We start from the raw sequence: 24,786 nt of genomic DNA on the forward strand, positions 1-24,786 counted from the left end.
GGACTTTTTGTTTTTCTTAAAAAAAAATTCCAGCAAATGAGCAAGTTAAATGTAATTTGCTTATAATTATATTAAATATTAACAACAACCCATGAAATACAAAAGAATAAAAAATAGTTTGTGTTCAATGATGAACGATGGGCACAATAGCCTAGTGTCCAATTCACATCGCAAAAACTAGCCAAAAAACGGACAAGTAAGAAATTATTGACCAAAAAGTTGTTTTAATATGACACTTTCTCCATTCCTTGTATTTTCATTCTGTGTGACTGAGGTATACACCAGGGAAACCAAAAAATTTTGAGAGAAGGGGGCCTTAGAAGAGGGAAGAAACATTATTACATCAGATACCTTTTATAGCATGACTGTCTTTTGACTAAGTGGTACAAGAGTTACCCATGCTCTGATCAGTCTATCATTTTCATTATTGGTCATTTCTTCTGCATTATCGTTTTGAAACTGATGAATCAACAACCACCTCTTTAAAAACAGACACTAAATTAATGCCATTAACAACTTCTCCAGTGCTTATCACCCATAGCACCTGCCAGCACAGAGCCAAAAGTTTTCAACCCAAATTCCAATACGGTGTTGGCAATATCTGTGACACATATTTAAATGATTGGCTTTCACCTATCAGATTACGGGAGAGGTAAGGTTTGTATGGAAAAGACATGCTTTGTGGAAAATGAGCCACTAGCCCAAATTAGCTTCGCTGATTCACCGACAAAAGAACGAGTGGATTTGGGAAAGCTGTCTTTGTATTTCCATACCAAGTTGCAATTTTCTTCATTCATGTTAACATGAATGTGTAACGTAATTACAGTTACTACTATGTCTGAATAGGACCCAAGTAGCTATAGCCTATAAATAATAAAAAATACATTTTTCTTTTGATAACTGACTGTAGATGTGAGGACTCTGTATAATTCAACCAAACGGTTGTATGCTGTACAGTCCTGTGCAAATATCATAAAAAAATTAATAATCCTTTTTTTGCTATAAGGCTTTGACCCTACATTTTCACAGCAACGTAACTACCATCCAGCCTGTACCATATTTCACAAGCCTTCAGTCCAAGAAGTCAAACAGTCAATCCATACAATGTCCATTTGCAGCACCCTGAAGTCATATGCTCTGTCAGTCATCTAAAGGCATACAAACTTCCCCGCCTTCATCCCATCGAGACTGGTCATTCTGTTCTTCTACATCATCACCAAGCTCCTCATCGCCTTCTCCCACTTCATTTTCTTCATATTCTTCATCCCTGGGGAAATCTGTGTCCTGCACCTGGTCTGCTCCCTCTTGCCCTCCAGGCTGAGATTTGTCTGCACAGTCTACACAAACTCCATAACGTCGTGATCCATGTCTTATTCCAACGCTGGCTGCTAGCATGAAAATCTTCTTACACACCATACACTTATACTTTTTATCCTTTTTATGCACCTACGGAAGAGAAATTTTAACAGCTGAATATAGGCATATCAGGTTATGCTTGTATACAGTACTAGAAAACTATTAATAATAACAATAATAATTATTAATATAAAAAATCCTATTTTTAACTTTTCCAAAAGATACACAATACTGTTCAGAGTAAGGAAGGACTACTGGAGATCTGTTTATGTATTCTTCAACAGATATGAGCTACTGCCCACAAACAAACCACCTCACTGGAGCTCAGCAGGTCACCTGTTCTGTACACAGGTGAGTGCTCAGCTCACGACTCCTCAGAGTACAGAACAAGCCCCAGAAGCAAGGAGAGCAGCACAAACCCTTACAGTGCACACAAAATAACTTGTTTAGAAAAGCGCTTTTTACAATTTTAAATCCTAGAAATATTAAGAACAAGAAAGCCTTATTAAATGCAAGCATTCAAAGAGCAAAATTCTTCTTCCGTGACTTCTCCCTCCCAACACAATTAAGACCAATATCAACTTTCCAGGTCTCTCAGGTATCTTGTCCTGTATTTGAGTGTGTGTGTAAAATTAGAGGGCTGCTGTTGACTAACCATAAATTTTGATTTTGAATTTGGCTAACCTTAAATTTTGATTTTGAGTTTGGAAGTACTAGTTGCTTGTACAAGTGACTGAATTCAGCAACCATGTATATTGGTTATTATCTATGAAAAAAATTAAGTTGAAGACTTCCTTCTCTCTGGTGCTCCCACAACAGATTACAATTATGTGCTTAAAAATCTCATTTGAAGTTGAAAAAGTTGAAATTTTAGATAAAAATTACCACCCAGATGAGGGGAAAAAGAAATTAGGTCATGATACAAATAGTTACTTCACGTCTGCTGTATAATCTGTACAGCTGATACATGTGCTTTCCTCAGCCTCTGGACTTGTTATAATACTTCACACAAGGCAGAATGTTTGACGTTTGTTGAACTGAAAGGGGAAGGGGGGGGGGGGGGCAAACAGAGAAAAAAAAAAAGTACTCTGACTTTATCAGGGAAAGCACACTTCAGTTAAAGCACAGAACTGCACTGAGCTCACTCCACAGCTGTTTTCACACTGTCTGACTTCATCTCCTTTCCTGGAGGAAAAAAAAATAAATATTCAGCTACAAGTCCTGGTCAGACACTGCAGGACAGAAAACTGAGGTCCCACTCTACTCCTACTAGACCAACTAGGAGTAACTAACTCCCACTGTTGCTGTCTTCTCTGGTGAGCCAATAAGGAAGGAGCATGGCCATCAATGAGGCAATAATGCCCCAGTTCTCTCAGCCTTTCTTCATATGAGAGATGCTCTATCCCTCCAATCATTTTCATAACCCTCCTCTGAAGTAGCTCTAACAGTTCCATGCCCTATCTGTTTTGGGAGACCCCAGAGCTGGATGCAGTGCTCCAGGTGGGGTCTCATGAGGGACAGAATGCCCTTCCTCACCCTGCTGGCCACGCTGCTTTTGATGCAGCCCAGGATACATTTGGCTTTCTGGGCTGAGAGAGCACACTGGCAGTTCACGTCCTGCCTCTCACCACTAGCATCCCCAATCCTTCCCCACAGGGCTGCTCTCCACGTGTTTGTCCAACAGCCTGTAGAGACAGGGAGAGTTGCCCCAGGTACAATTAAGTAGTCTTAATTTCCTTACAGGCTAGATACAAAGTAACTACAAAATACCCAAGACAGATAACACTTTCTCTGGATCCTCAGATAAACAAGTACTCAAGTCAACTCCGGGGTTATGCAACATGCACAAACAAGACAGGGTAAGCTGAACTGCTGGTTATGATACTGGCAGAATGCAAGTCAGACAGATGCTTACTTTCTGTATCAGATATTTTTCATTCTTTCCTAATCTTAAAGCAGATACTATACTATAGCTTTGTCTAGTTGTGAAATAAACATTTCAGAACTACCCCAAGATATTGCACAACTGCTGAATTAACAGGGTGCCCTCACAGAGAATGGTGATGCAGCATTATAGACCAAGATGTGCTGTTCTACTGCAGTAAAGCTAAGCCAAAACTGCTTTTCATTATCTACAGAATACTTATAGACACTGCATCCCTTTATCACATCACTTTCAAAATAACCTTGAAATTACTGTCTTCACTGATACCACATTTTCCTTTAAGAAAACAAGAGGCACAGTTATCCAAGAAATGTCTATCCTCATCCATTTCAGAAGACAATTTACATTATGTCAAATCAGAGAACACTTTGTTCCGACTACCAAAACACCTGAAAAAAACCATAAAACTCCATTTGTACCTGTGCATACATATACATGAACACTTGAGATTACCTACCAAGGAATGTCTCTTTACATGCTCTCTTCGTGTAAACAGCTTCCCACAGATGTCACAACTGAAAGATCTCACGCCTGTGTGAATGAGCAAGTGTCTCTTTAGTGTTCTTCTGTATTTGGCTACATAATTACAGTGTGGACACTTCAACTTGTTCATGATTAAAGCAGAGGAATCGCCTACAAGATAAGAAGCCATCAGGAGAAAAGATTATGAAACACACAAAAAAATATTTAAATACGTTCTGCCTGGTGCACAAAAATAAACAGGTGCCAAAACAATAAAGCAAAACACATGACTCTTCAAATCAGCCAAATCAGGACAATGTCTGTCTGCAGAAATCACAAATGCTGCTAAGTTCTGCATGTACAATTCTACTAGAAAAATATCCACTTGTAACCAAGGCATTTTTACCACAGAAGCCTTATTTCATGAATTAAATTAACCACAATTTACCAATATTCCATTTTCCTAGACATCAGTTATACCAGAAAACACTTTCTTCTGGATTAGAAATCCTCTAACTCTGCAGCATTTAGACAGTCACAATCTTCTCTCCCAATATTCTATTTAGAATTACATGCAGGAACTGTCTACCAAGATCTGACTTGACAAATCAATAAAAGAAAGTATAACTAAGTATGAACGAATATTGACAAAAGGAGCAGGACACTAAGAGGTAGAAAAATTCTGAAATTCTCGAAAATCAAGTTAGTGATTCAGATTTTACCTATTCTCTACTTTGATCTAACAGAAAAAATAGAACAGAAAATACTTCTGGAAGTAGGAATATCTCACTTCTTCCTTATGATAGAGAAGAACTCTATACAGTTTGCTCAAAGGATATATGCAAAACAGGCTTAATAGAGCTGCCTACTACTGTGTGAAAAAGAACACAGGATTCTATGATATGGAGAAGGCCACACAAGAATACAAGGATGATTTTGATAACAGCCTAATAACTCAACTTGCTACAGGTGAGAATTTATGAACATAACCTTAACCATCTAGAAGCATCCAAAAAACACTGGCTAAGGCTACATGATTATGTGCAAGAGTTTCTAATGTTCAGGCTGGCACGAAGAAAACATAAGTAATTGTGCCTTATGTGCTCATACTCACAGACCTGTATCTAGAGTTGCCTCCTTTGAACTTCTAAATCCATCATAACATGGATGTTACATTTTACTAATACTCACAAGTTTGCATATTGGAGCACTCATGTGAGCTGCACGTCAACATAATGTCACAAAATGGCTTACATGAAGAAAAGCAAGTCCTATACAGGTAGACATCAGGGCTTAAGATATATGGGAATTTAATGGTTTATAACAGAAGGTCTTAGGAGGTCTGCCTAATTTCTTGACTGCTAGTGAATTTCACCTTCTGATGACCAAATTTCTTCTACTGTAAACCCCAAAATATTTAAAATAAACCATTAGCCACATCCCAATAACAGCTCCAATTTAAAGAGAAGAGGTAAGCATTACTATTAACCAGTACTTGGTATCTCTTAATGGAAGACTTTATGTATTTTAAGGAACTAGCAACAATTGTTTTAGATATGGTGGTGTTTTCAGACAGAAAAATAATTACACATAACTGCCTGCTTGAACTGACAGAAGAAGGCTTAATTATAGCTGCACTGAACTAAAAAAAAAATTATTGCAATGAAGTTTTTATTTTTAATAGCAAGACCTATGCTGAGATATCCTTTTAAAATTGTATTTAATTCCGTACCTTCTCCATCCAAGTTTTCAATTTCAAAACCCATTTATCTGTATTTATCTTAGTGAAGGGAGGGACAGCTATCAGGTTATTAAAGACCTCAGGTACCTTCACGGTCAGTCACAATACAAGAACTGATATAAATTACTTTCTTTTTTTACTCTTCCCTACATTTGAATTCCTTTTCCTTCCTCTAAGGAAGTACATTATCCTGAAAGGCAAATGATATGGAAGAAGATTAAATAATCTCATAACCCTCTAAACAAATGAATCAAATATCACAAGCAGTGATGCAAAAGATAGAGAACCCCTATCAGAAGGAAAAAAAACCCAATAATACTCTCCATCACACTTACCATTTTCCCAAGCTTCTTTTGGCCAAGATTCTGGCAGCAATCCATACTTGAAATCACTTGAAGTGCCCGGTAGCAGCCCATACTTGAAGTCACTTGAAGTACCCGGCAGCAATCCGTACTTGAAGTCATTTGAAGTACCCGGCAACAGTCCATACTTGAAGTCACTTGAAGTAGCTATTAAAGACACATTCTTACTTTAGCTTCCTGGGTTCTAATCAGTCATCAATCTAATCTGTTTAGCAAAATACATATCCTTTTTAAACTGTGACAAAAAAAAGTTTCTAACCTTAAAATAGTAATTATTGTATGTTTTCACATAGTATTCTGTGGTGGTGGGTTTTAATAAGTTATTGTTAAGCTATGGTTATTATCCTAATGGTTTGTTCCTGTTACCCCCCCGATGGTTTGGTTCTACCTCAAGTTTTCCCCTCCCTTGCCAAGCTGTCATTCACCCCTAGACCCACCTGCTATCTCATTTACATGATGTCAATCCTCCCTAGCTACTGCCCTTATTTCCAGAGGGTTCTGTGTCAATCCTAAACCCCGCCTGTGAAATCCCCATTTCTTCGGCATCCCATCGGTGCACATGACCCTTTCCACTCCCCTTGCCTTCCCGCTTGCTGTCAGACCGCGAGTCCCTCCTCACACCCCCTCCCCATTGTGTCCCTGATTGGTTGGGAAAGTGTAACCTCCCCTTGTTCCTCCCCCAGTTAAAAGAGAAGGTAAGGGCAGGCTTTTTTGGTTTTTCACCCCGGGACCCCTTGGGTAATAAATCCTTGAGAAGCACGTGGAAAAACCCTCTCTGTCCTTTGCTCTGATCCAAGACGCACCACATCTGAGAGCCGTAGAGAGCAGGCAGCTCTGCTCAACACCGCTATCCCAATTTGAGAAACAGCAAAAGCATGGAAGCAGCCATTCCAGGCGTGAGGGGCTGGGGTGTATGAGCTAGCCTGGTGAATCCAGCCCATTGTGTCAGTATTCAACACTAAAACAAGAAATAACTGCATTCCTAATCTCAGTTAAATGTGACCTGTGAAGTACTCTCCACAGCATCATTTCTTCTCCCCATACTGAGAAAAATTCAAAGCCTTTTTCATACTAGAGGGACTTTGATGGTAAGGGTATGTATTCCCTCACTATCATCATGAGGGGCTTGAAAGGTTCTCCAGTGGATTCTCTTTAGAACTGCATCGTGCAGTGACTCCACCTGGCCTGCCACAGGCAGTCTAGCTGGTACAAGAGTAGGTATTTTCTACAAGAGGCACAGGAGTTTATTTATTGCCTTAAAGTATCTCCATGGTATAGATATAGTGCTTTAAATACCTTTATATAAAGGATCCTACAGCTATGTCTAAATCCTTTTCCGGATAATCATCTCCATTACTCCATAACTACATCAATTCAAGAAACCGTGATTACTTGGAATATAACAGCTTAAAAGACTAGTTTGCATATTCACATTTGCTCTTAAGACAAGATCTTCTGCAGGTTATGTTGTCTTTGTATCTTCTTTCCTCTTTAAAAAAAATAAAACCATTCAGAAGTGAACAATGCCTTAAAAAGATCAAGGCTTGTTTAATTTCATACTTATAACATGTAAGAAGTGCATCAGTGAACATGGAGTCACTATTACAGAGCACAGAGAAGAGAACTATAAATAGTACACAATAAAGCTGCACTAAGAATTCGACAAAATCGTATTTGTTGGGCAGAAGCTCTTCTGGCAATAGTGCAAATCAATGTTCCCCCCAATCCCCAAGACAGGAGTTTGTGGAAAAACATGAACTCAATAAATCCATTACTTTCCTCACAGGCAAATAGTTGTTAAATAAACAAACTGCAGTGGTAACTGGCCGATTTCCTTTTATTTCTCTGGATGGTGGTTGGGTCCTTACACTGGATTCCCAATGTCACCACTGTGAAAAGTCTTGGGGAGACGCATTCTTGATTTCAAGCACGAAACTATATATTTTAACAGTCCAAAGACTTTTTTTATCCTTACACTATTCATTCTAAGGATTTTTTTCAGAAAGGAAATTTTCTTAGGCTAAAATGGAATTTCATGCAGCTAGTGGCAGGCTGCATATTTAAACATTTCCAACTTGCAGTTTTACTGGAAAAAATACAGATTGCAAATCCTCACAGCATGAGACACATACAGTAGTTTAATTTACTGCTCAGGCAGCATTACCATTGGCAGCAGTGATTTAGTCTCAACATAAGACAACAGTTCAAAAGGATATCACTTAACAAGGAAGCTTATAATTCTATCCTATCCATTAGACAATGGCAAACAACAAGCAAAGCTGGATCATGACTGCCAAACGAGGCATCCCATCAGAGCTTTTAAAAAGCAGAGCTTGAGTGAATGAAGAAGTGAAATAGCAGTGTTTTAGCTCATCTAACTACCTATTTTGCTATAAAAAAATAGAAGAGGGAAGGGAATAAACCTTCCTCTCCCTTAAGAAACACAAAGCAGTGAGGATTTTTTTTGAATTACTGACTCTAATTTTAATTACTGACATAATTTCTGTTATGTCCAAAAGAGGCAAGAACTCCTTATACTAATTTGGAGGGATGGACTCCAGCAATGGCATCCCAACAGCTCAAGGAACAGAACACAGATACCCTATCGACATGCCAACTACACATTCCTTTGAAGTGAGGAGGAAGACTTCCTTCTGTAATACACAAGAAAGGATTAGTGAGGAAGCAGTGTTGTACAGTCTGGTTAAGAGCAAAGATAAGTTTATTTTAAGGCTAAAAGCCTCCAAATTATAGCAGGCAGAGGTAAAAAAAACCCCAATGTTTAAAGTATTAGATCCTTTCTTTATACATTTTTCTCCTTGTACTAGAACTGTAGCTGAATGTAGCTGAACAGTGAAAGATCAGTCTAATAAAATATTTTGATCACTTTTCCCTCCCTTATAGGATGAATATCTGTAAGATCAACAGACCAAAGTCTTTACTGCACACAGATGTAACATTATGCTGTGTACACACACAGCATAGTTGTATATAGTTTCCTTCAGAATAAGCATACACCGAAGACTGACCATAGGCAAGAGTTGGACCAAGCTGAACACTGACACTTTATAACACTGCCACTGACAATTCTTCTGTATTTAAGAGAACACAAATTTCACTAGGAACATTTATGTACACAGCTGGTATTTGAGGGAACTTAGGAACTCAAACCCCTGCATAGTTCAAGATCCTAGCACAAGACTTAGCATAGAGCCAAACAGATTTAAGAGCTGTCATCTAGTGTAGGTAGTAGTTACTAAATCTTTCAACCTCCAATTGGAAGAGAAGACCCACTATAACATGAAAGAACACCAGCACAGATACCACAAGAGATAAGAGGTTGCTACACATGCTTCAGTCCCTGTATACACGACTAAGTAGATAATAATTAAACCTAATGCTTATTCTTAGAATAATTTGTTGACCTAGAAAAACTGTTTTCTAGATTAAGCACACATTTAATGTGTTCAAAACAAAACCATGAAAAAGGCATATTTAGTATCTAATTGCTCATCCCAACAGGATATACCTGAATTACACACAGACTGGAAGCGCAATACCTAGCCTCTACTACCTGCCCCAGCTGGATACAGAGCCTACAGTCACGTAAACTTCCAGAACACAACATATTTACAGACTCCTGTGGCTCATAATATCTTCTAGCATTTCTCCTCTCACCCAGGCTACTGCCCTGATAGGGTAGATGACAGCCTCTTGATAGGAGGCTGAAGGCAACTATGGATGCAATCATACTGGCAGACTGGGGATGGGGTGCAATGGGGGAAAGTATAGACAAGTAAGGAAGATCTTTGGGGAAAACAAACAAACAAATTAGAAGCAGTAATATTCTGTATCTCCAGACCAAGACACCTGACCACAACTTTTCTCTGATCTAAGGTTACCTTTTTACACTTGAGTTGATTTCTAAGAGGTGTAAGTTAATAATCCAAATGTCAATTAGCCTCAAACATTTACCCATTCTTCTAGCCTACATGGATAAAAGGCTATCAGTAATCTGATCTTTAATAAAAGTCAACAACAAGCAAAGCCAAAATAATAAGAAATAAAACAGAACACAAAGAAGCTAATTAACCATCAGCACTAAAATTCACACTATGTTGATTTGAGAAGAGATAAGGACACTGAAATAAAATGAAGTGGTTGTGTGGCTTTTACACCACTAACAAAAGCTACCAAAAACATTGTGAAAGGATTTTACATTCTACTGCATTTGTTCTCAGGAAAAAGGATAATCAGAAGCCAGATACAATTATTTTCAGTTTTGAAAGCAAGAGGTAGGTGTGCACCACCAGAGAGAGAGAACATGTCTAACTCAGAAACATCCTTAGTTTGACAAGTTTCATTCTTTTGCTACAACTAGAAATATGCTGATTTGGGGGCAGAAAAGGATACATTACTGAGTAGGAGATGATATGGAAAATAATGAGAAGTTCACTGAAGCCATTGAACAGGTCATTATAGAAAAGGACACACACATATGGTGCAGTAAGGGAAAAGAGAAAAACTTTGCATTGGATACAGCTGTTTGTAGTGAATTTATCTTCTGTTTTCTTTACATATATTAGCATTGGAAACAGTGCCAAAATAAGAGGAAAAGAAATACTATTTTTCACTGAATTTTTTGACACTGACTGCTCATCTAGATCAATTTAAAAAGACAGGAAGTAGACAGGATAAGCGATTAGACCATAGCTTTCAAGGATTGTAAAGCAAGCAGTGGTAATCTACTGATACAATCTGGATTGCTTTTAGAGCTGGATTTGTTGCTCATGTTAGGTAACATGACAGAGGAAACAGCACTGCCAAGACTGACATACTGGGAAGGTGAGGAAAAGAAGCTCCCTTTGTCCCCAGAGCATTCCTCACATCTTTCACCTTGCTTCTTGTGAAAAGGTTTATTCTGGAAGCACATTACTGCTCAACTGCCTCTTGCAAGAGAGGGCTCAGATATACTTCAGACATTTTGCAAATACAATTTTACTCATACTCTATCAATTGCTCCCAATTTTTACTATTTTTCATTCATTATTGCCATGACTACAGAATCTGATCTAGCATCAACTACCCCTGACAAAAGACCACCAACTGATGCCAAATATATTAGACACTTGCTTTTCAACTTGATTATCATACCTTCCCTGAAGAATTCCTTCCCAAGAAAGTGCAAGCTGGTTTTCTGGTCTCCAACAACTATACCAGCGAAACACAAGAAAGGAAAGAACTTTCCTCATGAAGACCATTTATTTATGGGGGAGTTAATAATTCTAATGGGCCATTTTTATTGATGGAGTTGCTATCATCATCATCATCACTCTTTCACAAATGAAAAAAAATCAGCACTTCAGATTGGTCTTTTTTTAGTAAGTCAACACATTGCACTGGACTCAGATTTTCAGGCAGAGAAGATCTGTAGGCAACACAAAACCTTCCCCAACCCATTCACAGAAAAAAAAAAAAAAAAAAAGGCAAATTGACAACAGTAATACACAAAACATTGCCTGGAGATGTAGGCTCCGTGACAGAGTACATCGTGAGAATGTGAGGAGAGGACCTGCTTGTCTTTAGGATGATCCCTGCAAGAGGTAAATTTAATGAACTGGGAAGAGATTGACCCTCAGATACTGCAGTGATTTCAGATGACTTCTAAAAACCTTTGACACTTCCAATACTGTATTACATAAGGAAATGGGGCAAATAAAATGGTTAAAGGTCCACCAAGGAACTTAAATCTTTTAATCAGGGTATCAGCTTGAGGTCTAAAGAAAATGTGACTGAGAGTTATAGTACCATGGAAAAGTAGGAAAAATATACAATATTTTTTCTTTTGTAACACATTCAGTCAAGTGGGGTTTATCCCTTCAAGAAATATATAAGCGTCCTGATGAGTCCATCAATCTTGATTTCTTCAAATACAAAGATACCTGTCTTTATTGCCAAGCCCTAAGCAAGTTGTGTTATGCTCCTCCCTTGCATCATAACAAAAGCTGGAACTAGCACTACATTTTTTGTAAGCAGGTTTGGCTGTTTGTATCCTTCTGAAAAGCAGTTGTTTCTACAGCAAGCCAAATTAAATTCCTTAAGAACCCCTACAAAATTAGTCAGGAACCCTCTTGTTCCACCAAGGGCTGTTTTAATCCTGTACTTATTATCCTTCCCCTCACCCCCATCAGAGTGACAGGACAGCATTATCTAGCTTGAAAAATCACAGTAACAAATTATACACTTGTAGCTTCATAAAGTTACTGGGATATTACATGCAAGTCTCCTAAAAATCACCAGGATAAGTTCCAGAAAGTATAAGCAATACGTCACAGCTGTGTTCTCAAGCCTAAGTATAGGACACTTGAACAAAAAAACCCAAAACCAACCAGGCCCAGACGAAAGTCATACCCAAGTGATGAAAACTGACAAAAATCACTCTGAACAGATGTTAAGAAAATGATGAATTATGTTCACTGAGCTTTTATGAACTTTTGTAACACACTAACAGTGATTGTGATACGCTGACTGCATGGTTATTTTCACCATGGTAAATGGTTAATTGTAGGATGAATGATGGCTGTAAACAGTAGAAGACTTTTAGCAGATTATCAACTAGGAGGGAAAATACTGAGACAGGTGGTAACATTCAATGTTTTAGTTAAACAGCTACTTTAATTAATATAGCTAAAACTGGAAAAAACTTAAGTAAAATGTAAGCAAATGTAAGACAGTACCAGGAATTTCAAACCTATCCTAACTTTTTTAAAGCTTCTTTAAAGCTCACCAACATGCTACTTTTACAGGGAAGGTGTTAAATATAAACTCACTGGCAACATAGGGTGAGAGGAAGAAGCAGCTGAACTATCCTTAATGGATATGTGTAGAAAAACTCGTGTTCAGCAAGGAACAGCTTAACATATTTGCTTTAATGGAACAAGAGGGGTAGCAGATACTTCAGAAAGCTTTTACTGTTTATTATCTAATACTTACCAACTGTACCCAACCGGAAAATTCATTCACTATAGAAATCAAGGAAGTGGCTTCAGGGATAAATTTTTGTCGTGAGAGGAGTTATCTTAAGTAGGCTTCCCTTCCATCATCTCTACAGTATTTATTTCCCACCACAAAAGCACCAGACCAACCTAAACCTAAATCAAGGGCACAGAAACTCATTCTGCATGTAACTGACAGTTCACAGCCACTGGTGTTATCCCCATCAGAACATGACAAAGCATAATAGTAGAAGCTCGTTGTTTCCCTTTTAGCAACCAACGGGAGAGCACACTCCTTAGCTCTGAACATTAAGAATTTACCATTCTTTATTTTTCTTCCTATAGAATTGTCTTACATCTATTCCAGGTAGGTTTTTCTTATGCATTTTTACCTCTCAGGGCCTATTATTTTTGGTAGCTTTTCATCCCCACAAGAAATTTAATTCAAAACTAAAAAGTTACTGTATAACCTGCAGGTTACTCTACAACTCATTCTTGACATTCTTCCAACTCTCCACTCCTCCCTCTTCCAACTTTTCTTTGGCATAGAGGGAGCAGTTAAAAGAAGAGTGTTTAAGAGTGGAATCTACCTGCAAAGCAAAGAGAAAGAGCAAGTAGAAGAGAAAGAATACCAAAAGCTGAAGAACAGACGATGGGTGAAAAGTAAGCTATACCAAGCCCTACTTCAGTCACTCTTGTTTCAAACAATATGCATGCAAAAACTTAGTAAATGTTAAGGTATTATGACAAAAATATTAGATATGGCTTCCAAAAGAACTCTGACACTGACAATGTAATTATATACTTGCTGTGATCTGAAAATACCAAGGAGATCACTGGTTGACTAGCATTTTAGAACTCAGTAAAATAAACTGTCCCCAGCACTCACAGAACTTTCAATGGTTTTGGACAGATACCAGAACACATACTCAATATGCTATGTCTCCAATACAGTTCTTTTCATCAAAATGCTATATGGATGTATTTTAAATTTAATTCTTATTAGCCTAACAAGTTACTGGAAACATTCGTGCTTCTGCCAAAAAAAAAAAAAAAAAAATAAGAGTTAACAGGGACTAAACACACTGCACTGCCCATGTCCTCCATTATTTCTCCAAGAAATCTTAACAGCACAGATATGAAATTCCACAGAATCCAAACAATGTTGTTGGTGCCATCATACAGTAGATATATTCTCTGTATTTCCATCAGTAAAAGACAACATAGGCAGAATTGCATTGGTGCTGAGGACTCAACATCCCCACTATCAGCAGCTAAAGGTGCTTCACTTAGATCTAACCTGCTGCTATGGACCTAAGGCCTATTAGCAACTGTCATGTTCCTGAAACAGCTTCCATCCTCAGTTCAGCCAGAAGGAATCCTGTGCAGTCTAACAAAGCTCAGCCAGTAAGAGAAGTACAGGAAATCCACTTCACAAACGTGCACTCCCAAGTAAAGCTAAAGTAGAGCTACCCAGAGTTCAGAGATGAAGACCAGAGATAAGTACGCCCCCAAGCATTTGCAGAAGTGCTCCTCAGCACAGCTGCTTCTCCAGAGCTGCTCTGTTGTGTCACACTACTCACTAAGCACATGAAGGTCTCCTGTACTGAAGAAGCACATCTCCAGTCGCAGCCCACACTGGTCTGCATTGGCACGTGTCATGGCAGTGCCCAGGCGCTGCTGGCACTGCACAGCACCGCCGTGGGACCCCAAGTGCCCCCCGCGGGACCCACTGCTCGCCTGTGCCCCCCAGCCCCGCAGGCAGGAGAGGAGCAGGGCCCCTGCAGGAGACAGGACATCCACAGCTCCTTGATGTCCAAGCATACATTTTAAACTGCTCTAGAAACAAGACACATCTAAAGAACTTTGTTCCAACTGCGTCTCAAATCCACTCCTAACTCGGCTCCTAAATTGCAGTAAGTTTTCAAAACTATTAATTCATCAAAAAGTGAGGCAGGTAAATGACAGTATTTCAAATGCATACATTAACTATTTATACAGCATAATAATTTTAAAAATAAAAAACAAAAGTTAAAGTCAGGTACTTCAGTCAATACTTAACTTTCAAATGACATAATTGATGTTAAGCAATATTTACCTGCTTCTTCTTTAATAAATGACAAATCTTCTTCTGGATATGGGACTGATGGCTGCAACACTGAGCAATCTTCAGAGTTCTCTTCAGTATTAGGTGGTATATTATAAATAAATCTCTTTGCAGTTTGGTTTTTCCTTCTTGCTTTTCCAGGTTCTTGAACTGATTGTCCCTGTCCACCCATGTCATTCCACACGAAAACTTTTCCTTCACCTTGAGATTCATTTTCAGCCATTTCAGGTGAGCTGTCCTGGACCCAACTGCAGTCATTCATTTGGTAGCTTTCCATTTGGCCCTCATCAATAGGGTAGGGATCATTCTCAGTTTTTATGCTACTTGCCAAGTTGGTAAGGTTTCGTGTTGCCCAGAAGCTAGCAACTTTTTGATCCCTTGGAGATAAACCATCCCTACTAACAGATCTTCTGTTGTAATCCACTACAACAGTCTCTGGAGCTTCTGATTTTATACTTATGTTTAAGGCATCTTTAATGAAGTTGCGGCAGGACTGGACAACCTCCGTCATCTGAAGGTAGCTGGCCACCGACATCACTTCAATGGCATTTTGGCTCGTAAGCACGAGGTTACCAGAATATAAGAAGTCCAAGATGACAGAAAAACCTTGAACAGCAACAACGTCTAAATAGGTAACAGTGGTTTGGTTACGGCTTTCTTTGTTTGTAAAGCAATACAGAGTCTTAAAGAAGCGGCTGCCTGCAACCAGGATGTTCTTGTGAGCTCTGAAGACCCTCCCACTCACCACAATATTAACATCACAAAGAATGCCTTTCTTCCTCTGCTCGTTGAGCTCTTGCAGGAGCTGATAGCAGTAAGAGTTTTCATTTGGCCTGCTGTTAAAATCACAGTATCCTTCATTATTCAGTTCTGATGGTAACTCTGCTTCCTGCAATTAAAAAAACCGCACAAACATAATTAGCTCTTAATAAATGCTCTCCTTAGTTCTTCAGCACTATAATAAGGATATGAAAATAAACTAAAGAAGATAATTATAACCAAACTATTTTTTTGTTATTTATGTTCTTGGTCACAAAGGCAGACAGGAATATATAATTAACAATATATTTCTGAAAACTAAAAATCATGCTCTCATTCTGCACCTTCCACCCCCAAGTTCGAAACAAATAGAACTAGTAGATTTGCCTTGAGGGCAAAGAAAGGGAAATTTCAGCCAAAAGTAAGGAAATATAAAGCTGAGTGCGACGTACTTGCAATTCCTAAGCCACATATATTAAAGATTCAGGAGCCTCTCTTTCCAAAGATTTAACAAAATGATTCTTACATATCCAATCCCTTGTTCCTCCCCAGAAATCTCCACTTAACCAGTTATCAGGATTCTGCTTAATTGATTCAACATTTTCTTCATGCTGAGATATGAATACATAGATTAGGTCTGTATGTCCCGACCTGTCTTGAATGTTTTAAAGAAAACTTACCGCTAAAGTAGATATAACAGCAAATATATTTCTTATACAGTTTTACAAATTAAGCATTTATCCTTTGCTTTTTAACTGCACCAAGTTTAGGATTAAACAGTGTATCACATGACATGCAGACAAAATACTGCAGATGACAAAAAGCCCCCCAACCTAAGCTTCTATTACAGTACTTACTTAGCTCAGACTTTCTTGAAGTGAGCCTCCGAAAACCCAGTGGCAACACTGGCACAATACTTGTTACACACAAATAACCTTTTCAAGATGGGATCTCAAACACTGCTTCAAAATTTTGCTAAAACCTGGTATCTTCAGACAATCCAACACCAAGATATAATTCATTATTAAAGATTCGTTCAGACAGGGAGAAGTCAAGAGACCTGAACTGGATTTTAGAGCACATAAAGACTTCTAATTCATGTTTAGATAAAGATGATTCAGAGATGCTACAAAGCAGCAGCTAGGAGAAAGCAGAAAATACAGATTGGCATATTTGAGACCATACTTATATGGGTTGATATAGGCAGCCATCAAGAGCAGCAACAACAGCATTCTGTTTCATTCTACATCTCCAATATTCTCTCTTCTTTCCTAGCAAACAAGGAAAGTTCAAAACTGGATAGCCCCAAGTCAAATCATTCTTTTCTTCTCTCATCTCTTAAAACACCTCACTGGTTAGGGAGCTAGAGATGGTGTTAAACCTCAACGGCCTCAACATTACAGATCAAAATCAGTATTAAGGTAATGTTAGCACTGTCATGAGTCCATAAGATATTCTGGGGCTAAAATACATGTTGCAATAAAGTACTGCTTTTAATTTGGGACTATGGCAGAAACCAGCTACATATATTTAAAAAGCCACTTTCCACCCCACAGGCATTACTGGATTAAATCAGTATGCATCTCAATTTATAATCCCAGTGTGGATCAGTGGAATGACAATTGAGGTTCTAACTACATCTATAACGGTGTTTACACCTCTAAGCAGCAAATAAGGCCCAGTATAACCAAAACAGAAACTGTGCCATTCCAGCATCTCCTGCAGAGAAATTTCTGTTTGTTGTCATATTCAAGTTGCTTCTGAATCTCTACCCTTCTGAGAAAAGCACTTTATTGAAGAGGAAGAAATAAAACCAATTAGGCTTTTATGTGAAAACAAGCAATAGATCTTTGCCCAACCTCATCTTAATTTTTTCTGTGTACTTTCAGACATACCCCAAGTACTCCCTCAGATCAAGGCTGTGAAACAGTTTGCTCCAGATCTGGGACAGCTAAGGCTGTCACTCTAAGTTCTCAGCAGACTTCGGTTCTGGACTAGCTTCCTGTCACTTCAGCAATGGAGCACTGCAGTTTCAAAACACCAATTACACTGACAGTGGATCAGATTAAGATGAAAATTACGGTACCCTTAAGTGTTGTCACACTCATCAATCATCAGTGACTTGCACCTCACACAGTAAATGTTAGGTAGATGCTATGATCGCTGCCAATTTCATTCTCTGAGAACACATTAAATACTGCATAAAATTTAAAAAGCAGCCTGCAGCAGTTCTTTTCTTTTGAAAAATGTATGATTAAATAATGGAGATAGAGTACCTTTTAACTAAGCAAGTATAAGTACCCAATCAAGCTGGGACAAAAAAAATTAATTGGTATTTACAATGTGGGGGTTTTGTTTCCTAAGAAAAGGATGAGCCAGCGTGGTGGAGATGCAGATCACAAATGTGATACAGAAAAGCAAGACTGAAATCTTCATTACGACAAGACCAGAAGGTTGAGTGGAAAAAAGAGATATTATGCAACCTGTGTCTAAGCTATAGGGGTGTGTTGGAGAGAGAGATCAATCAGTATTACACCTTTACAGAAGTGGGTGCATAAACATTTCTAAAACTAACTGCACTACAAAAACCGACTGTTTTACTGCTGGTATGGTACAACAGTTAATCCTAGTGTCACAACTCAAATAAAGTCCTGACACATGAACAGTTATCAAGTCTATGTACACCAAGAATGACAAGTAGAACTGGCATGTATTATGAGAAAAATTAATAAAGTAATATGACTTTAAGAGATTTAGTGATTGATACAGAAAAAAATACAATATAGTTCAACAGGAGGCAAGGTGCAGAAAATTACAGGAAAAAGTGCATTTGAAAACTTCTGTTACTTAAATGACACATCATCATAAGGGTTCTGTTTTTCTAATGGGAACAACAAACTAATGACAGTTGCTTAGATGTCAATTATATTTTCAGAATACAGACCCCATATTCTGATCAACTAAGTTACCTTGACACCAAACTACCTCATCCTTTAACAAACACTAGTAAGAAATAAAATATAAAAATCAGCACAAATTGATTTCAATTTGTGGAATCTTCAGTGTTCTAAGTCAAAAACTTCTCTCTGTGGGTGAAATTAAGAAATGCTGTAACAGAATAGAGACTGCTTAAGGAAACTAATACTGCGCTCAGTTTCCAGTAGACTTCTCTGAATACACACAAAGATAAATTACTATTTTATATGTATAATTCATTAATTAAACTTGCCCAAAAGCTAACAGGAACAGAAACAGATGATCAAAAAATGCTACTAGAAGTTTAGTTTTCTTTCTCCTACTGTTCCATCAGCATACTCTGACCCTGGGAGGAAGAACAGTGAGGGCAGAAAGAATTAAGAAAAACCCAAACCAATCTAACCACAGATTCCATCTCAGCTGCATGTATATGAAAAGTAGTTATTTCACATTTTTTAATCCCTTCCCCATTACCACATCTTGCTCTACCTGTGCCCCCCCAATTAATTCTTGCTCTGGTAAATGGATCTTCTAAAAAAGTAAGTTATCACTATCTTCTTAATCATGTACAGCTAGAGAGGAAAAATATCTCAAAATATGGTTCCATCAGCTGCACACGATGCTCCACTGTTACTCTACACACAGAGCATCGCTCACAGACAACTCAGCAATTTCAAATCATTTCATTAATTGCCTAATATTGAATTGAGTACTTTGAGGTTTGATAAAAACACTACATGAAAATACACTAGTCTTTACTCTGAGGCCTGACTTCCTCCTCAACTTCTTTGCTCTGCAAAGAGTAAGTCAAGAAGTTAACTCTAGAACACTGTAATGTAACTCTAACATCTGAAGCATGACTTCCATTCATCACTGCTCACATAATACAAACAATTCCAGTTCACATGGAAAAAATAACACATCAAAGGCCTTCCTCCTTTTGGAGAGCTTCTGCTTTAAACTAACATGCCTGTTAGACTGGAGAAAGCTTTTCTGGCAGTATTTCCGAAGCTTAGCTTTAAATTATGTCCAGAAAGAAAATGTTTTAAGAAGATGGTTTGAGGGGAGGAACCCCAGCAGCCAATAAATCTGTGTCTTATGGACCCAAAATCATCAAAGAATTAGAATATTTTGCTGTGATTTCCCAGTAATTCAATTCTTAAGATTCTTGCAACACAATAGTCTGATCACTAAAAAAACAAAGGCAGTTTCAAGATGATAAAAGATTTCCTTAAGCTTTAATGTGGAGAAAAATTATTTTAAAAACTAGAATAGAAAAAGATTCAAGAATTTGGTCTTAGAAAGAAGCATCGGCAGATAGCTCAATACCCTTGAATTACAGCAGCTGCAACCACTTGTGATGTATTTTGGCATTCCAAATTAAACGTATCCCAAAAATAAACTGAAATCATCACTCATTTCTTCACGAGTGTAATATCCAACAGACCTATAGAAATTTCCACTGCTTTACTGTCTTAACACCTACAATTTCCTCTCTGTGCTTGAGTGGTGGCACTATGCCATATGTTTATTAGCAGCTGCTAAACATGCCCTGCAGTTGAGGCTTGTCAAGTCCATAATACATGTGTGCTGTCTCTAACACAAAGGCTGAAAGATCTCTCCCAAGTTTCATTAAATCTTAACAGCTTTGCTGCCTCATTATGTATGTTGGAAATACGGTCAGGGTACAAATTGCCTACTTTTGTTCCAAGTATCTGGTATCATGGCATTTAGAAAAAAATGGGGCTATTGTTTTGGCATTAATTTAAACATTTGTATCAAAAGAAATTCAAGTGCTATTAACAGCATGAAAGGATACGGAAATTAAACATAGAAGGGAAAGAAAACATAGATTCCTAATCAGGTTTTTGATAAAGAAACTTCAACGTGAAAGTGCACCACAATGAAAACTACACTGACTCCTGAAAAACTACAATTCCTTCCCTCATAAGAAACTTTTAACTGAAATGTAATTGCAGAAGGATGCACAAAGCACTGTTTTCCACTAAAAAAAAAAAAAAGAAAAAAATCTCTTTACAGCTACCTTTGTCCCAACCTTATCTTTAGTACAGTGCAGAAGAACCACTGATTCATCTATCCTACTGTGTAATTTATTGTCACAGTTACTACAAATATTTTTTCTCAAACTATCAGCAGTATAAAAGCAGAGATTCATTTTTACAAATATTCCCATGACAATGAAAGGTCTTCAAATAAACACTTACAATCTTCAAATACATACTTACATTAACTTGTAGGCTACTGTGATAACAAGCTAACAAGGGGGTCCTCCCTTCCACCCTCCCAATATTTAACAGTTTTACAACAGACTCAGGGTAAGAGAACAGAAAGGAAAAAAATAGTTAACTGAGAAGGGAAAAAAATGCTTGGAATAGATTTTTTTTTTAAATACAGGTAAAATAGAGTGAGAGAAGCTTCTTAGTGTGGCAAGGACCAGCAGCATCCACTAACACGGGAGGCTACACAGTGACAGAACATACTACAACAGAGTAATCATTCACAACTCAAAGTTAGAAACCAGGAAACAAGACGGTAAGGAACCCACTGCAATAGCGTTATGCAAAACTAGAACATTTTCAAAGATACGAAGAAGTAAAAGAAACTAAGACTGAAAGTTTCTTAATTAGAAACAACTAACTGAAAGCAAATTTGGCTAAAACTGCAGAGTGAATAGCAAACCCCAGAAGACTAACAAAAACTGATAAGATGACCTACTACCACAAAACATCTGCAACAGTAGTTGCTATAAAACTACACTCGCTGAAAAGGTAGTATTGATCACCTTGAAGGTGAATGTTGCATTTGTAAATCCAAAAATAGTATTTTGGATAATCGGTATTTGTGCACCATAAGGTTTCCCTTGCAGTCCTGCAACAGCTTCACATAAAACTTGCATATGATTTCCTACAAGTAGTTCTAAGAAAACTATCGTTCACCTAACATTTTATAAGTTATCCTGTAATCCTAATATCCTGCCTAACATTTGACTAGCAGCTCTTGTCCAAGGTACCCTGAGCTCCTTAGAGTGCTCAAGCAATAACCTCACTGTAACTACTGCATTATATTTCAGACTCCAAGTAAAGTTACCCAGCCAAGGTGGGTGTTTTAATTAAAACTGAATTCTAAATGCAGAAAATCGGAGTGACTGATCATTTAATTCCGGCTAACAGCCTAACAATTCAAGGACTAGCCTAACCTAAAGCAACACTAGCTAATGCCCGCAGGCAAGTTTAACGCCAGCGAAGAGATCGAGCGAACTTTAGCAGCGCAGGCATCCCTAGGAGAAAAGGCTGCAGAAGGCTGCGGATTCAATACAAGTATTCTTTAGGGGCTTTTCATCCATATAAGTTCTAGGGCAAGCCCTGCTTCCTTCGTGAAAGCCGCCAAGAAACACAGTGATTTGAAGTTCAGCGGGGAACGTGAAAAGTTTCACTACTCCTACAGCGTTAGAGGAGCGCTGGCATAGTAACACGGCTTTCAGGAAACCACATGTTTATCTCAAACACACAGCAAGCGATTGCAGACTTCTTGCTCAGCAACTCAATCTGAAGCAACGCAATCGGGAAAAAAAGATTTCAGCGCGAAGAACTTAAAGACACGGAGTTATCCGATTAGTGCACCGGGGCCACACCGCTAAGCACGGCAGAGCGATTCCAATTCCACGCCGCCCAGTCCCCATTTCACAAGCGGTCGCCGGCCGGACACTGCCCTCCCTCCGCCCGTACCGCAGGAGGAAGTTGTAACGAGCGTATTTAAATCAGTGCTGTAACACTGGGATTCCTACGCAACTTTTTTCCCACATCGCCGGTTTATCTTCACGAGATAAAGACGAACTAATGAAAGCGGCTCCCGCCAGCGCCAGACGGATAACGGGAACGGAGTACAGCCACAAAGAGCACAGCCCGTGCTGTGCCTGTGTGCCTGCCCACATCCAGCGGGAGGGTCCCCTCAAATCCCAGAGGGGGCTCGTCTCCCGCTCCGGACGCGACGAGCGAGAGCAGCGCGGCGCGTCCAGCCCGCCGGGCAACAACCACCACGAGCAGCCATTTAAAGCAGCCCACACCGCGGGCACAGGAAGACCTCACCTATGCGAAAGGGGAGGCAGGGATTGCCCCTCCCTCCCTCGCCACCGCCCCCTCCCCGTCCCGTCCCGTGCAGTACCTGCTCGGTGCTGCCGGGCTCGTTGAGGCGATGCTCGGCGGAGAGGTGGTGCCGCAGGAGCAGGGTGCGCTTGTAGTTGCGGGTGCCCTTGCAGAGCTCGTCGTGCCCCCCGGGCAGGGGCGCGCCGGACATGATCAGCTCGGGGGGCGCAGCAGCGGCGATGGCCGCGGTGCACCAGGCGCAGGACATGAGGCCGGTCTCCTGGCAGTAGTAGAGCCACGGAAACTCCTTGAGCCAGGAGCCCTGGAAGGAGATGTGCAGCTTCTGCAGCAGGGACTTGGGCCTGGCCAGCGGGAAGTGCCGGATGCTCTCCCCCTCGCCACTGCCCTCCGCCTCGTCCCCGCCGTCGCCCCCCGATCGCCGGCTGCTGCTGCAGCTGCCGCCCTCGGCGCCGCTGCCGTCGCCCAGGCTGCCCCCTTCGCCGTCCTCCTCGTCGTCGCTGCTGTCACTCAGCGAACCCCCGTCCTGGACCAGCTCCTTGCCCTCCAGCAGCCCCTCCGTCTCCAGTCCCTCCGCGCCCTCCAGCTCCATCTCCTCGTCCGCCCCCCGCCCATTGAAATGCTTCCGCGGCCAGGCCGCGGCCTCGCAGCCATTGTTGGCGGCGGGGTGGGCGGCCAGCAGCCCCCCGCCGCCGCGGAAGGCCAGAGTCCGGCGGTTCCTCTCGGCAAACATAGGGCCGGCGGCGGCGGCGGGGGGCGACGCCGCGTCCTGGGGCAGCAGCAGCTCCTTCTCCTCGGCGGCGGTGGCCTCCAGCTCCTCGGCCTCCAGCCCCTCCAACTCCGCCTCCTCGTCCGCCCCGCGCCCGTTCAGCGCCTCGGGGTCCTGCCGCTCCCAGGCCTCGGTTCCCGCCGCCGACGCGGCCGCCGCGGGGGTGACGAGGCCGCCGCCGCGGAACGCGAGAGTCCGCCGGTTTATCTCCGCGAACATGGCGGGCGCGCCCCGCGCCCCCCGCCCGGCCGAGCGCTCCGTCCGCCGCGGGAACGGGGCGGGGGAAAGAGGCGCCCGGCTGCCGTGCGGGGGCGGCGGCCGAGAGAAGCGAAGTCCGGCCGCTCGCTCCCCGCTCCCCCGGGGCCTGCCTGGATCGCGGCGGGCGCGGGGCTGCCCACAATGGATCCCGCTCGATCGCTCGGCGGCGGCGGCGCTTCCGTCCCGACAGGCCCCGGATCGGGTCGGGTGGCAAATGAACAACGGGCTGCCCACAATGCACCGCGGCCGCCGCCCGCCGCCGCCGCAGGGGAGGGGAGGGGGGGGCGCGAGCGGGGGGCGGGCAGGAGGGGGGGGGCCGGCGGGGGGCGGGCGCGCGCTGCGGCCTCGCCGCGTCACGCGCCGCCCGCCCCGCCCCACCCAGTGTGGGGCGGGGGGCGGGGCGGGGCGGGGCGGGGGGGGGGGAACGGGGTCGACCCCCTCCGTCCCTCCTGTCCTTTCACCCGCGTCTGCCCGCGCCGAGGGGCCGCAGCCCGCTCCCTCCGCTGCCGGAAGCAGGGAGGGAAAGGAGGACACCGCGGGTCCCGAGGGGCGAGCGGCCGAGCCTCCCCGGGGCCCGGGAGCGGCGGTACCGTTATTGGCGCGCGGGGCGGCGCGAGCGCCTCCCGCACGTGCCGGCAGGGCGGGTCCCTCTGCCGGGCGTGAGGCGCGAGGCGCGGCGCGCGGTAACGGAGCGGGCGGGAGCGGGCGGGAGCGGCCGGAGCGCCGCGGGCAGGCGCTGCGCGGTGACCACGCCGGGCCGCGCAGAATCGTGGAAGGGGAAAAGTTGGGAGGCACCGCCGCGGGTCCTCTGGGCCAAAATCCCTGCTCAGGCAGGGTCAGCCTAGAGCGCATGGCTCAGGATCGCTTCCAGACGGCTCCTGAATTACAGAGAGATGCCACGGTCTCTCAGGGCAACCTGTTCTCTACGCCGCTTG

At 41.6% G+C, this 24,786-nt stretch overlaps 1 protein-coding gene across 1 annotated transcript; it reads right to left on the reverse strand.

Annotated features, from left to right (window-relative positions):
* Positions 1-204: 204 nt before the first annotated feature.
* ZBTB10 (zinc finger and BTB domain containing 10) lies at positions 205-23,812 on the reverse strand. Its single transcript, XM_040080702.1, has 5 exons — positions 22,886-23,812; positions 14,960-15,857; positions 5,840-6,013; positions 3,759-3,934; positions 205-1,446 (listed from the first exon to the last, which is right to left on the reverse strand). Exons 1-5 carry the CDS (start codon positions 23,810-23,812, stop codon positions 1,141-1,143), a joined length of 2,481 nt encoding a protein of 826 aa, XP_039936636.1. The 3' UTR covers positions 205-1,140.
* Between the last annotated feature and the right edge of the window lie 974 nt (positions 23,813-24,786).

This window comes from Hirundo rustica, chromosome 1 (assembly GCF_015227805.2).
Source record: "Hirundo rustica isolate bHirRus1 chromosome 1, bHirRus1.pri.v3, whole genome shotgun sequence".
NCBI lineage: Eukaryota > Metazoa > Chordata > Aves > Passeriformes > Hirundinidae > Hirundo > Hirundo rustica.